The sequence below is a fragment of the Dipteris shenzhenensis genome, chromosome 12 (genome assembly GCF_047967505.1).
Source record: "Dipteris shenzhenensis isolate YYH24624 ecotype China chromosome 12, Dip_SZ_1.0, whole genome shotgun sequence".
In the NCBI taxonomy this organism is placed as follows: Eukaryota; Viridiplantae; Streptophyta; class Polypodiopsida; order Gleicheniales; family Dipteridaceae; genus Dipteris; species Dipteris shenzhenensis.
In genome coordinates this window covers 24,542,461-24,556,784 of record NC_141607.1, presented here as the reverse complement: position 1 = coordinate 24,556,784, position 14,324 = coordinate 24,542,461, and the positions used below count along the sequence as shown (strand labels likewise).

The 14,324-nt window shown below is 40.5% G+C and overlaps 1 protein-coding gene across 1 annotated transcript; it reads right to left on the bottom strand.

The window, feature by feature from the left end:
• Positions 1 to 11,530: 11,530 nt before the first annotated feature.
• Positions 11,531 to 13,741, bottom strand: LOC147896018 (phenylcoumaran benzylic ether reductase IRL1-like). The gene is made up of 5 exons (XM_087382996.1): positions 13,381 to 13,741; positions 12,662 to 12,796; positions 12,328 to 12,565; positions 12,035 to 12,238; positions 11,531 to 11,769 (listed from the first exon to the last, which is right to left on the bottom strand). Exons 1-5 carry the CDS (start codon positions 13,555 to 13,557, stop codon positions 11,606 to 11,608), a joined length of 918 nt encoding a protein of 305 aa, XP_087239122.1. The 5' UTR covers positions 13,558 to 13,741; the 3' UTR covers positions 11,531 to 11,605.
• Between the last annotated feature and the right edge of the window lie 583 nt (positions 13,742 to 14,324).

Below are 14,324 nucleotides of genomic sequence, written 5' to 3'. Positions count from 1 at the left end.
CTCTAGTGGCACCATACAATAGACTGTTGTTCAAGAAATATATCAAAATTCCACATGGGCACATGAGAGTCAACTGTATGTCCAATAAAGAAAGGCCATAGCACATTCCAGATCATACAACATCATAGCCAAAAATTACAATAATGGTTGCAATTATTTGCTACCATGGCATCAGATGATTAGGAAAGAGAAATGGAAAGACATCTGCTCCCATCACTTCAAACCAAGTTGCAAAGTGCCGAGACTGAAATTATTAAGCTCAAGGAAAGCATGGCAAAACAAATGCAGCAACAGCTCCTTGCACAAAATGCTCTAGTAGAAAATAGAAAGGATGCCCTACAAGCCACAGTTTCTCTCCAACGAAACACCTACAGCTATCTGATGCCTTGAACCAAAAGAAAAAGGTCGAGTTACCCCTCTCCCAAATGCAAGCCACTTCTGATGATATCAAGAAGGAAATGGTGTAGTTGAATGAAAGATTACTACTTAAAGAGGATCAACTCCATGCCACATTAGACACAAACAATGAGTTGCAAAACAAGCTCAGAGAAGCTAAACGTCAAATTCAAGCAGTAGAGAAGGAATGCATGGCATCAAGAGAGATACTTGTGCACACCAAAGTAGAACTGGATGCTCAAGAGAAAGAGGTACTCCAACTCTGCATGCTTGATCAATTTCTAGGGCATCAAAAAGTAGCTCAAGAATTCAATAGTCTAAATCTTGCATACACCTCCACATTGGGTAAGTATAAAGACAAGTGCATGGAGTGGAAAAATCAAAAGGCAATAATTTCCAAGTTGGAAATTCAACTACTAGGTCAAGTCAATGACAATGCGGAGGGGTCAGCACAAGATCTTTTGCTACAAGGAATCACTACATTATACCAAGAGCTTGTTGCACTCCTCTAGCAAGAGGATCATCTTAAAGGAAGAATACACATACTCTGGAAACACTTGCGAATCAAAATGTTACATGTAGTATCTGGTCGGACCAGACCAATAAGCACAAAGACTCTTCAAGATCTTTGCCAGCATATGGATGAAGAAGAGAAGAATGTGTTATGTCTCTCAGTGCATGCAAATCTCATACGATTAAAGGCTGATGCAATACTACTAGTAGATGAATGCTTGATGGGAAGCCCCCCTCTTTGGGTAGTAGTTGGACCTGCAACAATCACCAGCAACTTCCAGTAGGCAGTGTTGATAGAGGCACATGCTAGAAAATGTTAGAGGGCACTTCTCAGGGGAGGTCATAGGCCAAAAGATTATGCATGCAAGCCAACAATGTTCAAAGATGCCATCAATATGCATAGGAGTGTTTAGCATGTCAAAGAGATGGTATACCTTCAGCAACATAGAGGATGCCTCATCAACCTATCCTTCCACTTGAACCTTTTCAAAAATGGGACTTGTATTTTATTGGTCCAATCAAGCTAGCAGCCAGGTACATAGATAATAAGTACATGATTATTATACTAAGTGGGTTGAAGCAGTGGCTCTGAAAGATAACAAGGGAAGAAGTGTTGAAATTTTATTGTATCATAATATCATGACAAGGTTTGGGATATCAATTTAAATAGTATCTGATAGGGTTACTCCTTTTATCAATAGGGTCATTGCAAAGCTAACCAAGACTCACATGATGTTGCATAACAAGTCTACAACATACTACCCATAGGGAAATGAACAGGATGAAAGCTCTAATAAAATTATTATGAAGATTTTTAGAAGGACAGTCGAAGATAATCCTAAGGATTGGGATCATAAGTTAGATTTAGTTCTTTGGGCTTTTAGAACAGCTTTCAAGGTAACCACTACTATGACTCCTTTCAGATTGGTGTATGGCACAGAGGTCATTGTCCCAATGGAGTTTATTGTAGGGAGCTTGAGAATTGTTGTGGAACATATATATTCTCCAGAAGAATCCATAAATTTTAGAATTCAACAATTTTTTAAGTTGGATGAGGATTGAATTATCAGTTCAGGTATTTCTGAGATCATTCAAAGAAGAAAACAAGCTAGGATTAATAGGATATAAAATTCAAGCTGTTTAAATGAGGTGATTTGGTGCTAATGTATAACTCCAAGCTTGGAACTCATCCAGACAATTTGAAATTGAGATATGATGGATCTTATAGAATTGTGGAAGTGCTTAGTCATGGAACATTTCTAGTGTGTGATTTGCATGGTAATACTTTCCCTAAGCCAGTCAATGGTTTTAGGCTCAAACCATATTTTGGCAATGATCCGCAGCTCAACCAAGGCAGAAGGTGGTTGGAGCCAGAGTATGTGAAAACACAAGCATGGGTGCAGTAATGATTTGCATATGTCAAGTGGAAAATAGAGGAATGATGAAGATCAGAGTACAATTGGATGTAATGAAGATGGTGCACTTTTGGCAAGCTTCTGATGTCTGGACTTACTTATTTGTTCGTATGGAGGAATCTCAATTTTACTTTATTCATGTATATGGATGATGTGGCATTGACATTGGAGAATTCAACAAATGATTGAAGGCTATATGCATGTTGGTGCAGTCCGACTTGGTGGAAGTCCAACTCTATTTTGACCTGTTTGAGTTACGCCTGACTTTTTATATGAACAAATGATATGAATTTGGTCAGATCCGACTTGTTTCCAACCAAGTTGATCCGACCTACAAGTGGTCCTTGACTTCAAAGGTAGTCCGACTTGTTTCCAACCAAGTTGCCTATAATCATAGTCAAAGCAATAGCATGTCGTGAATCATATGGCTACATGCAAAGGTGATGTGTGGCACAAGCAAAGGAGGTGGAGATATAGCAAACTTATCCAGAGGCAATGATTCCCATGGATTAAGAAGCCGATGGTGTGATACACTCATTGCAAGAGTTGATCACTAACTGGGGGATGGCAATATAGCACAACGGGGCATGCATGCTGAAACTCATGGGTGGACAATCTTCAAGTTCACTCAACTTGTTTGTGTTCAAGAGCTCGTAGAGTCACCAATTGTTCTGTGAGCTTTGCTGACTTTATGGGTGGTAGCTTGATTCCTCACACTGATCTCCAATTGCTAAGCCTTTCTAAGGAAGAAGGGAGCATGGGGAAGAAACAAGCACACCGGCCAATGCGAAAGAGTCCATGAATCAAAGAGGTTATCGAAGTAGAGCCAGAGGTTACACCAATAGCTAAAGAGGAGGAGGACAAATCTATTGAGGAGATTGCTTCTCTACCAAGAAAGAAGCCATACAGACAAAGCTCATTCAAGAATTTCTGGATCTTGCTAGATTTGAAGCGATAAGTGAAGTGGTTGTAGAAGGTTGACTTAATGGATTATGCCAGTCTGCCTTGGAAGACCTAGAAAGCACAGCTTGAAGCGATCACATAGTATGAAAAATTCTCGAGAATAGGAGGGATTTTGGCTCCAGGTATGCTCGTAAACTCAAGCATTATCTCTCTTGTGTTTCACATACCATTGATTGAGGAAGAAATGTCTTACAACAAGGATGTAGAATCAAACATGCTCCACAAATTTAGGCAGCTAGCGACAATAAAGAACTATGTTCAAGACTCTGTTTGGAGGCAACAGCTAGAGTGGTACTTGGAGAGAGTTCAACTTCTTATCAAGACCAATACAATGTTGAGAGACAACTCCTCTGTGTTGAGAGCGGATAAGAATGGGTACAAGATCTCATGGGCACACATAATTTACAACAGGTTGATGGGGCTAAAGTGGGTAAGAAAAACTTGATAGCAGTAGATACAAATAATCACTCAAAATCAGTCTATTTATCACAGCTCTGTTTGAGTTTAGTAAAAGATCTTCAGTGATGCTAAAGGAGATTCTAAGCCCCAATGTAGAAACTAGAACTAAGGGGAAATGAGATGTGAATATGCAAGATGCATCCAAATATAGGGATAAATGGAAAGTAGTGGAAGAATTGAAAGAGGCAAAATATACTACTAAAGAAGCTCGTAGGATGATCTTTGGGAAAATTTTGGCACAGATTTATGGGATTTACCAATTGGGGGTAGTGAGCTCTTAAAAATACGGAGGAGACACATAAGGAGAGGAAAACTAAGCAACAAATCTCAAAGAGCAGTTTGATAGTAGTTTAACTTCATTGTCTGAACCCGTAATGCAACACAGCAAGGCATAGATGTTAGTTCCTATAGTAGGTTTGTTGGGGAAAGTATCCCTAAAAGAGGTCGAATATGCCATGGGTATATTGAAGTCTTTTCATGACCAACAAAGTGGAATGCAAACAATTTATTAAGCATAGATTCAACATTACAAAATGACAAGCAGAGTTACAATCAGAAGAAGATTGATGCAAGCCAACAAGAGGGAAAGTAGGTCATAGAGTTGAAGCAACAAATAGTGAGACAACAAAATGAATTTGAGCAGTACAAATCTTAGAAAGAAGAAGAGATCTAGCAGCTAATTAATCAAAAAAAAGAAGAGATCCATCAGCTAATTAATTATTTGGTAATTTAGAAAGAATGCTACACAAATGGCTCAATGAAATGAAGGATTATTTCTTTCCTCAATTATAGAAACTTGTCAAGGATTATGTGCAGCTGCTACAGGTTGACACAATAATTGCCAAAGAGAGAGTTAAGGCACTAGAAATTGTGGAGATTCAACTGAAAGCCATGACAGATGAACTTGATGGTATCTTTATGATAGGGGCAAAACTAGAGGAACTCAAGATTCAACTGATAAAGACATCACAAGCTTTGTGGACCAGCCTGAAGGGTAGACTGATGGTGGTAGGTTAGAGAACATATGAGGCATTTGCCTCAGCTGCCTACACAGTGGAGGTGGTTATGGTAGAAAATACAAAGCTTAAAGCTTAGTTGAGGAAGCTAAAGGAGAACACTCAAGCAAAGTTAGAGGTGTAGCAGGTTTTTCAACTAACCAAAATTACAGCATAGTGCAGCATAACACAGCTTGTGGACCTAAGAAAACACTTGAAGACAAAGAAGGGGAATGTTTTGAGAAGGTGCTACTGGCCAATTTGTTGAAGTGAGAGGTGGTGAAGACTTTGATTTACTAGAACAAAGAGCATAGGAATTGATCTGAACTATTGCAAACAATACTATATGTAAAGGGTTCGTGTCTTACGGATTTTTGAAAAATAAAAAATCCTAACCACCAGAAGTACGAGGTGTTAGGGGTTAGCTAGGCACCAATAACTAGGTTAGTCTTAAGTAGTAGTCTTATCTTTCAGTTGTCATAGATAGCATGCAAAAATAGTTATTAAGTTACTTGCATGTAGCTTCTTGGTACTCGTGTTGAGGGTCTTTGCAGTCTGATGACAATTTGACATTGGTCAGATTGCAATCATACTTTGTTATCCAGTTCTATGTTGATCTCCTGCTATGATATCATGATGATGAGTACAAGGAAGTAATTTTTGATCTGTATTTGTTGTTTCCAATGCGAATTTGAATAATTATACGTTTCGACTTGTTTCTGATCTGTTTGAGTATCTAATGGGAAGTGTTTGTATGACGCATAGTTCATATGTGCTCAGGGCATAACCACCTTGAACCAAAACTAAGATGTAGACCCCTTTAATCCTACTTGTGGTATGGGACCACACTACCAGAACTCTCCCTAGGAGGAGATGATGCTGGTGTCTAATCTCTTCTACTACTAGAAACATGAAGTCCATTGCTTATCCCACCATAGCCCTTGGCAACTCCTAATGAAGTATCAGGTGTTGTGGCTATTACGGCACATGATAATGGAGTCCCTGCATATTCCAACTTACCAACTCATGGGCTAGGGAGAGGTGTGTGGAGAGAAAGGCCCTCCTATAATTGGGAGCATATACAATGATCATGTATTTCTATGAATTCAATGAGGGTTTGGAAGGGGAGTATTCTATGTTTGTGTGATGGGCACCAAAGGCATACCAAGCTCAATACCCATTGTTTCAAGGAAGAGACATTCAAACCAAGCTAGCTAGCACACTGGTGAACCATCTCGTGTGTGACTTGCTTGAGTTGGACCTTCGTCCCCAAAGTGATCACTACTACTAAAGGCCTAGGCCTTATCTACCCATCGAGAAGCCCATGTAGCTATGTCATTGTGGTAGAACCAATTGCCTCAATAAAATTTTCTTTTTGCATAGTGGTCGGATTCCTTCATCTATCCCTTATGCAAGATCATGAAATGCATTAAATTTAGCATAGATAAACATAAAAGAGAAAAAATTCCAAGTTAATGTACTAAAAGGTCAAAATATTTTACATTAAATGAGACTTACATAGCCTATAAGGTGCCTCGAGTAAGATATATAGAAAATATATGGCCAAATTGAAGAGTATTTTATACTCCAAAAAACAATAGTTATGCTTGCAATTTTGCATTATCATATCTTTACAAGAAGTATTGCTCTAGGTGAGCCTTTATACAAATGAGTCTATCACGGTCTTTTCAATAATTTAATCATGGCTTTACAGTGACTTAAGTACAAATGGGTGATCCCGACTTTTGCTCGTTTGAAGATCTGATCCAGTGCCACTTGTCGCTTGGGTGCCATCTTCATTCACTCCTCTCTGATCACCGTCATCTACTGATGCTTGAATGGTGTTATCATGGGCATTCTTCATTTGTGCTATCTCCTTCTACTTCCTCCTTAGCGAGCATTTTTAAATACTTTGAAATATGTGACATAATCTATAGCAGTATTTTTTCTTTTTCTTCTACATCATACCCCATGTGGGGTGTTTATTTTTTGTGAGCTTTAATTGTGAGCTTTTTCATTTTTTTGCGAGCTTTTCTTGGGCTGAGCTCGGGGGACTTGATTTTTTTGGTCATTTTTTCAAACATTATATAACACAACTATTGGGGGACTTTACATGATATACAACTCACATATGTTGAGCAACACTTATAACACAACCCTTGATCCATGATCACTTTAAAAGTAAGGTTAGTTGGCAAGGATCTAGGACATGGATATAGAGCTCAAGAAAAGAGGGTAAGGGTTTCAAATGATATATTCTTGTGTGGTAGCATATTCAGAGCATTCTAAACATGCATTAATCTTCGAGACAATGTGGTGACTGGAAGCATTTAACTGATTGGAAGCATGCAAATCTTCAAACCAATGCAAAGGTTGAAAGGATGCATTTTTTATTTGAAGGTAATTATTTCAAAATTGCATTCCAAAAAAAACCTTCAATCATTGATATTCAAACCAATGCAATGATTAGAAGCATGTCTTCAAAGGGCATCATAATTAGCTCCACGTGAAGGGAAAGATTGTCCTAAACAAAGACAAAAAAAGGAGCCCCAAACCAACACAATCCCTAGCTGAGCTCTAGGGGCTCCATCACACAAGTTTATTCTTGCTCATGGTGACATGAAGGCGATTCATAATTGGTGTCCATAATGGTTATTACGTGATCAATGATTTATGGGTAGAAGGAGCTTCGTGGGGCCCCCAATTTCATTTCTTTTTTGTTCACTACACAAAATCCTTACTTTGAGGCTCAAATAAAGATAGCAAGAAAACCCTTAAGCTTACAAATGTGTATTTTTTAGTGTTCCTTTTCATGTCTTTTCCATTCACAGCTCAAAAAAATCTCACAAAAAAAATGCAAAAGCTCGCAAAAAAATATCCCCCCACCATGTGCTTCTTTTTTTCTTTGTCCTTGATTTTCAAGATACTATGACTGTCTCTGTGGAAAGCTCTGAAACTATTTCACGGTTTGGAATGCATTTCTTTTTCATACAATCAGTATACAATGTATTGTTATCCTGGTTCTCCATCCTGCCCCTTGGCTTATACCATACCACTATAAATGTTATAGATCTCCCTTGGGCATCCATGCTCACATCCACAACTTTTGCAACCCAGAACTTCACATTCTCATGTTCATTGTCCGATGGTCGAACTACAACAATACAATGGACATCTATGTCTACTTTTGGGTGGCCAAAATAAAGCTTTTTCTTCCTTAACACCATCTTCTCACATTTTCTCAATGTCCTTTATCAATTGGTAGGTCTTGGTAATAAGAAGGAGGCGGGGACACTTGTCACCAATCAAATGCTCTGTAGAATGTGAAAATGGATATAGGGGTGTAAGTGATGCACTTTTTACATGATCATGGCAATTTTATAGCAACCCTTCATCTAATTGTTAGTAGAATAGACGCCACTTGCCATTTGCAATAGTTTCAAAAAAGGCATGATTCGATGGATAAACAACTGTCAAGACAATTACGCTTAATAAGTCGAAAGAAAGAGGAAAGAAGTAGAGAAACGGCTGCAGAAGTGGATTCTTAGAGGAAACCAGGGCCACACGCTGACCAACCACCATAAGAAGCGATAGGGAGGTGGCATGACACTTGTCACCTATCGAATGGTTCGTAGATTTTAAAAAGATGATCGGTCATTAGAAGCGACGGGGAGGAAAGGACACTTGTCACCAATCAAAAGCTTCGTAGAATTTAAAAATGGATCTAAGGGTGTAAGTGATGTATTTTTTTACATGCTCATGGCAATTTTATAGCAACAATCCTTCATCTAATTGTTAGCTACTACTAACAAACTAGGTAGAAATGGCAACCCAAAAGTGACATTTCTACATTGTTAAATGGCACTTTCTTGCCGCCATTTCCACATGTGCCAGATTTTGGAAATAGCAATCAAAAGTGCCATATATTTTTGCCATTATTATGTCTATAATAGCAACCAAAAGTGCCATATATTTTGCCATTTTTACATATGAAATGGCAACTAAAAGTGCCATATAGTTTTGCCACTTCCACATACAAAATGGCAACCACAAGTACCCTATATTTTTGCCATTTTTATGTCTGAAATGGCAACCAAAAGTGCCATATATTTTGCCAGTTTTACGTATGAAATGGCAACTTAAAGTGCCATATAGTTTTGCCATGTCCACATGCAAAATGGCAACCAAAGTGACATATATTTTGCCATTGAAATGGCACTACATTTGAGATCAACTGTGAAAGAAATGGCAAAACGTGTTGTCACTATTTCTCCCAAGTGCAGGTTCCGAGGGTGTTGGTCACCTACAGTCGTGTCATTTCTCGTTGTAGCATGTGTTCACAAGTGTAGCATAGGTCCTCGGGTCGTGTTTTGGTGAGAGGTGTAAGCTAGCCACTAAAGCATGGAAAGCAAATCTCATGCGCGCATGAATGAGAAAGAGAGACTGATCATAACAATTGATGGATGCTCTCGCCTCCATAGGAGTTCAAGGGATTTAGAAGGGGATTTCACAGGGTTCAAAAGGGGGACAGGGTTGAGAGAGCTAACTAGGAGTTCCAGGGTTGAGAGGGGGTTGCAGGGTTTAGGAGGAGTCCAAGGTTGAGGAGTGGAAAGCTAGTCTCCACAACTGAAATGGCAATCAAAAGTACCATATATTTTTGCTATTTTTAATGTATGAAATGGTACTACATTTGAGATCAACTGTGAAAGAAATGGCAAAAGGTGTTGTCACTGTTTCTCCCAAGTGCAGGTGTCGTGTCATTTCTCATTGTAGCATAAGTGTTCACAAGTGTAACATAGGTCCTCGGGTCGTGTTCTGGTGAGAGGTGTAGGCTAGCTGCTAAAGCATGGAAAGCAAATCTCATGCGTGCGTGAATGAGAAAGAGAGACTCATCATAACGATTGATGGAGGCTCTCGCCTCCATAGGAGTTCAAGTTATTTAGAAGGGGATTTCAGGGTTCAAAAGGGGGACAGGGTTGAGAGAGCTAAATAGGAGTTCCAGGGTTCAGAGGGGGTTGCAGGGTTTAGGAGGAGTCCAAGGTTGAGGAGTGGAGAGCTAGTCTCCACAACCAAAATGGCAATCAAAAGTACCATATATTTTTGCCATTTTTAATGTATGAAATGGAACTACATTTGAGATCAACTATGAAAGAAATGGCAAAAGGTGTTGTCACTGTTTCTCCCAAATGCAGGTTCCGAGGGTGTTGGTCACCTACAGTTGCGTCGTTGCTCGTTGTAGCATAAATGTTCACAAGTGTAGCATAGGTCCTCGGATCGTGTTCCGGTGAGAGGTGTACGCTAGCCACTAAAGCATGGAAAGCAAATCTCATGCGTATGTGAATGAGAAAGAGAGATTGATCATAACTATTGATGGAGGCTCTCGCCTCCAGAGGAGTTCAAGAGATTTAGAAGGGGATTTCAGGGTTTAAAAGGGGGACAGGGTTGAGAGAGCTAACTAGGAGTTCCAGGGTTTAGAGGGGGTTTCAAGGTTTAAAAGGAGTTCAAGGTTGAGGAGTGGAGAGCTTGTCTCCTTCGTGGATTTGAGGGGTAAGAGTTGAGGAGGAGGGACAAGGAAGGAGGAGGAAGAGAGAGGAGAGTGGAGTGATTATGTTTTTTAGGGCTAAGGGTTTAGGATTTACGAGTTTAGGATTTAGGGGTTAGGATCTAGGGTTTATGGTTTAGGGTTAAGGATTTAGGATTTCGCATTTAGGGTTTAGGGTTTATGATTATTATTTTAGGGTTTAGGGTTTAGGGTTTAGGTTTTAGGGTTTAAGGTTTAGGATTTAGGGTTTAAGGTTTAGGGTTTAGGGTTTAGTATATAAGATCATGAGCTTAGAGTTTAGAACCTAGGTTGAGTGCACCATTAACTTGTTCCACTTGCAACAGGTTGGGGGAAATATCAAACCTATTACACAAATTGAAAAAAATCATTAAATTTTGGTTGTATTTTAGGGTTAGGGTTAGGAGGGAGGGAGGAGGAGGAGGAGGAGGAGGAAAGAGGAGGAGGAGGAGATGGAGGAGAAGGATGAGGGAGGAGGAGGAGGAAGGAGGAGGAGGAGGGAGGAAGGAGGAGGAGGAGGGAGTACAAGGTTAGAGAGTGCAAGGGTAAGAGCATGTTGGAACACAATAGTGTAAGAGAGCATGGACGCAATGGAGATCAATCGCATGAACACAATAATGAGCTTAAACAATGAGCCCCAAAGAGTGGGAACTTCATTCTATTAAGAGGTATTTATACATGTTGGTCTCTGCACAATCTGTAGGTACCTCCGTGGTGGGACCTCTTTTGTAGGAGACCTTTTGGACAGGAGTCCCTCCACTTTTGAGCAGGCCCTTTTGGGTTTCTACACAAAGTGGGGGGGCCTTTTGGGTCTTTACACAGAGTGGAGGGTCCTCAGAAAATGTAGGCTTTTAGTATTTCTCTCTTTAGATTTAGTCTCTCTTTAGATCCTGATTTTGCAAGTCTAATTGGATATTTTCTAGAGAGGATTTTGGCTACAAGTGCCCTCTTTCTTAATGAATAACATAGCACATATCTAATTTATACCACCACTTTGCTCTAGCATTTATCTTACTTCTCATGCTCTCCTCTCATCTCTCCAGATATTTTGAATGCCCACTTTGGTTTCATACGCTTTTTATTTTGCCTACAAATGTCATCATCAACAAGTAAAGAAGAATAAATAATCAAATTTTGGATGCACATTTTGAATTGTCGAGTTTATTATCAGAATGGGGTAATGACATCAACTTTAAAGAAGAATAAAGCAAACAAATCTAGGATGCACATTTAGAATTGTAGAGTTTATTATCAAAATGAGGTGTATACAGGGTATTCGAGAAATTTCAGGGGAATTACTTTTCTCAAAGGTATTTGTCAAGATATTCGCTGGCAGTGGTATACTTGACTTCCGGATACAATGAAGAAGCCTCTTCTCCATCTGAACCAATCTCAAAGTTATATTGATCTCCCTTGACGAAAATGTTGTGAACTGTGGCTAGGACAATGTTCTTGGGGATGGGAGAAACTGCATGGAGACAAAAACAAACAAATTGTCAATTTACATATCTTCCTCGGTAAGAATTGAACAAATATTCTCTCAGAAAGCAAACTTCACACACACACAGTAACGATTCGCCAATTGTGAACAACAAGAAGTTGTAAATTCATATAAGAATTAAAGAAATACTCTCTCAAAAGAATTCCACAACTAACTAGTAGAACAAAACCCCCCAAAAAAAGAAACACTATGCACAGTTTCACTTCTCAGTCAAATGTCTAGAACAACTTACTTTTGATCTGCTCGATCATTTCTTGCTCGCTTACATATTCCCTCTCCACTGTCTTTCCAATCTTCTTCTCCCACATTGTCACCACTTCGTTTACTGATAGAATGTTTGCAGGCGGTCTGATGTAGACAATCTTGTTCAGCGTCCTCGAATCGTCAATTGTCTTGACGGTGTACGTTCCAATGTCCTCTTCCTTGACAAAGATTGCTGCGATCACGCAAGAGCCGACTCACAAAGTCACAAACGCCATACTCAAACACTGCGCAGATCACGGACAAGTAAGGACTGCGTACTACCTTTGGCGTCGCCTGAGCCATAGATGGTGACTTTATCCCTGGGAGGAGCAGGCTTTCCGAATTGCACAAGATTTGCCAGAGAATATCCAGCAAACGCATTGCTGGATATGTACGTGTAAGGGATTCCTGCGGCCTCAATTTTTCGACGGATAGAGGCTTTCTTCCCATACATTGTGTTGACAGGCTCCAGAGCTTTGGCACGATCGACATCATTACCAAATTCCGAGGGCAAAAATCTCTGTTAAGAACAGGACCCATTGTTCAGACTGGGCACAAGCGACTTTTCAAGCATCTAGCTTTCCTTAAGACACGAGAAACGCAGGAATTTACCCACCTTTACTGTTCCCACTTCTTTGATGGCAATGATAATCTTCTCCTGTTCGAGGATTGCCGGTCCTCCGACTGTCGAGATGACAACGTCCACTTCTTTGATCGCAGCGACGAGGCTAGCATGATCGTCTAAGGATCCCTGCAGGAATTAGCAAACATAAAAATAAGAATCAGCACTTTACATGTACGGAAGGCCCCGGCGAAAGAGCAGCCGGCAAGAACAACGTGAAACGAAACGAAGACAAATACAAACAGAGGATGAAGACCATAAGACCAGGGACGTCATTTATAAGGGAGCGTTCAACCAAAAAGCTGAAGACTGAAGATGTACTAGCTACGCCCAGATAGCGCGAGGATGCAGGATACAAAAACTGGGAAGGGAAAACTAAATAGGAAGAGGGTGAGAAACATGAGGCTGTCTGTGAAAACCACTTGTCATGTATAAACGCAGGTTATGGCAAGAACAGGAGCAGGGGCAGAGATGGAGCAGGGGCATGCAAACACGGAGAAAGGGTGCAAGAAAGGAAAGCCAAGGTGGAGGCGATGATGATGAGCTGAAAGAGCCCAGAAAGAGCAGGAAAGGAAGCAGAGAAAGGGAGCTAAAAGAGCCCAGAAAGTGCAGGAGAGGAAGCAGTGAAAGGGAGTTAAAAAGAGTCCAGAACTGAAGGAGAGATTGGAGGAGAAGAAGGGGAGGAGGAAATGACAGAAAGGAAGAATCCTTACATGGATGAAGGAGATGCCCAGTTCTGTGAAGGAGTCAACAAGCTCCTTTTTGGAGATGAGAGTAGGGGGTCGAATCAGAATGGAAGTGGGGTGCCCTTGAGCAACACAAGCTCGAGCTACATGTTTACCGATGTAACCAGTAGCACCAATGATCAGAACTCTGCTCTTCAAACCCATTATTCCAATAATCTGGTGCAAGAAAACTTTTACAAGAAGCACCACAACCCCTCTAGCTTCTTTCAAAGACCGACAATGAGGAAGATGATAATGAAGAAGAAGAAGAAGAAGAGGAAGAAGAAGATGATGGGAGAGAAAATGTGTATCAGTTGGAAAACGTTGCAGGCATACTAAGACTCTTCTGTGGCACTTCCCTTTATAGTGCACAGAACCTGTCGTGGAAGGTTGGTCTGTCCTTTGGACATTTTAGTATTCTCCGGTGCTTTTACTCGTTGCACGAGCTTATTGTTTTGGCCCCCCACGAGAGCTCCCACTTTCTCTTGTATTTCTCGCTTTCCCCCGCTCACGCTTCCTCCCGCTCTCATTAATATAGGTCCTCACGAGCCTTCCCCCTTCCCCCTCGTGCTCTGTCTCCCCCACACACACGCTTCCCTCCTTTCTTGCCTCCCCCCCCCTCTCTCTCTCTCTCTCTCTCTCTCTCTCTCTCTCACTCACTCTCTCTCTCTCTCTCACACACACACACACACACACACCATTTTAGGCCTTTTCACATACCCTAGTGGAACCACTCTAGACTAAACACATCACCCATACCTTGCATGCACTCTATAAGATCAAGCTCATTCGCTACCACTTTCTTTACAGGGAGAAATCCTAACTTTTTATGTCTAGTCTTTTTTGGGTCTAACCAACCCCTTAATACAAGCTAGCAAGTCTTATGTTTTTTATTGTTATAAAATCCTCTCTTAACCCAGCCTCATGAAAGG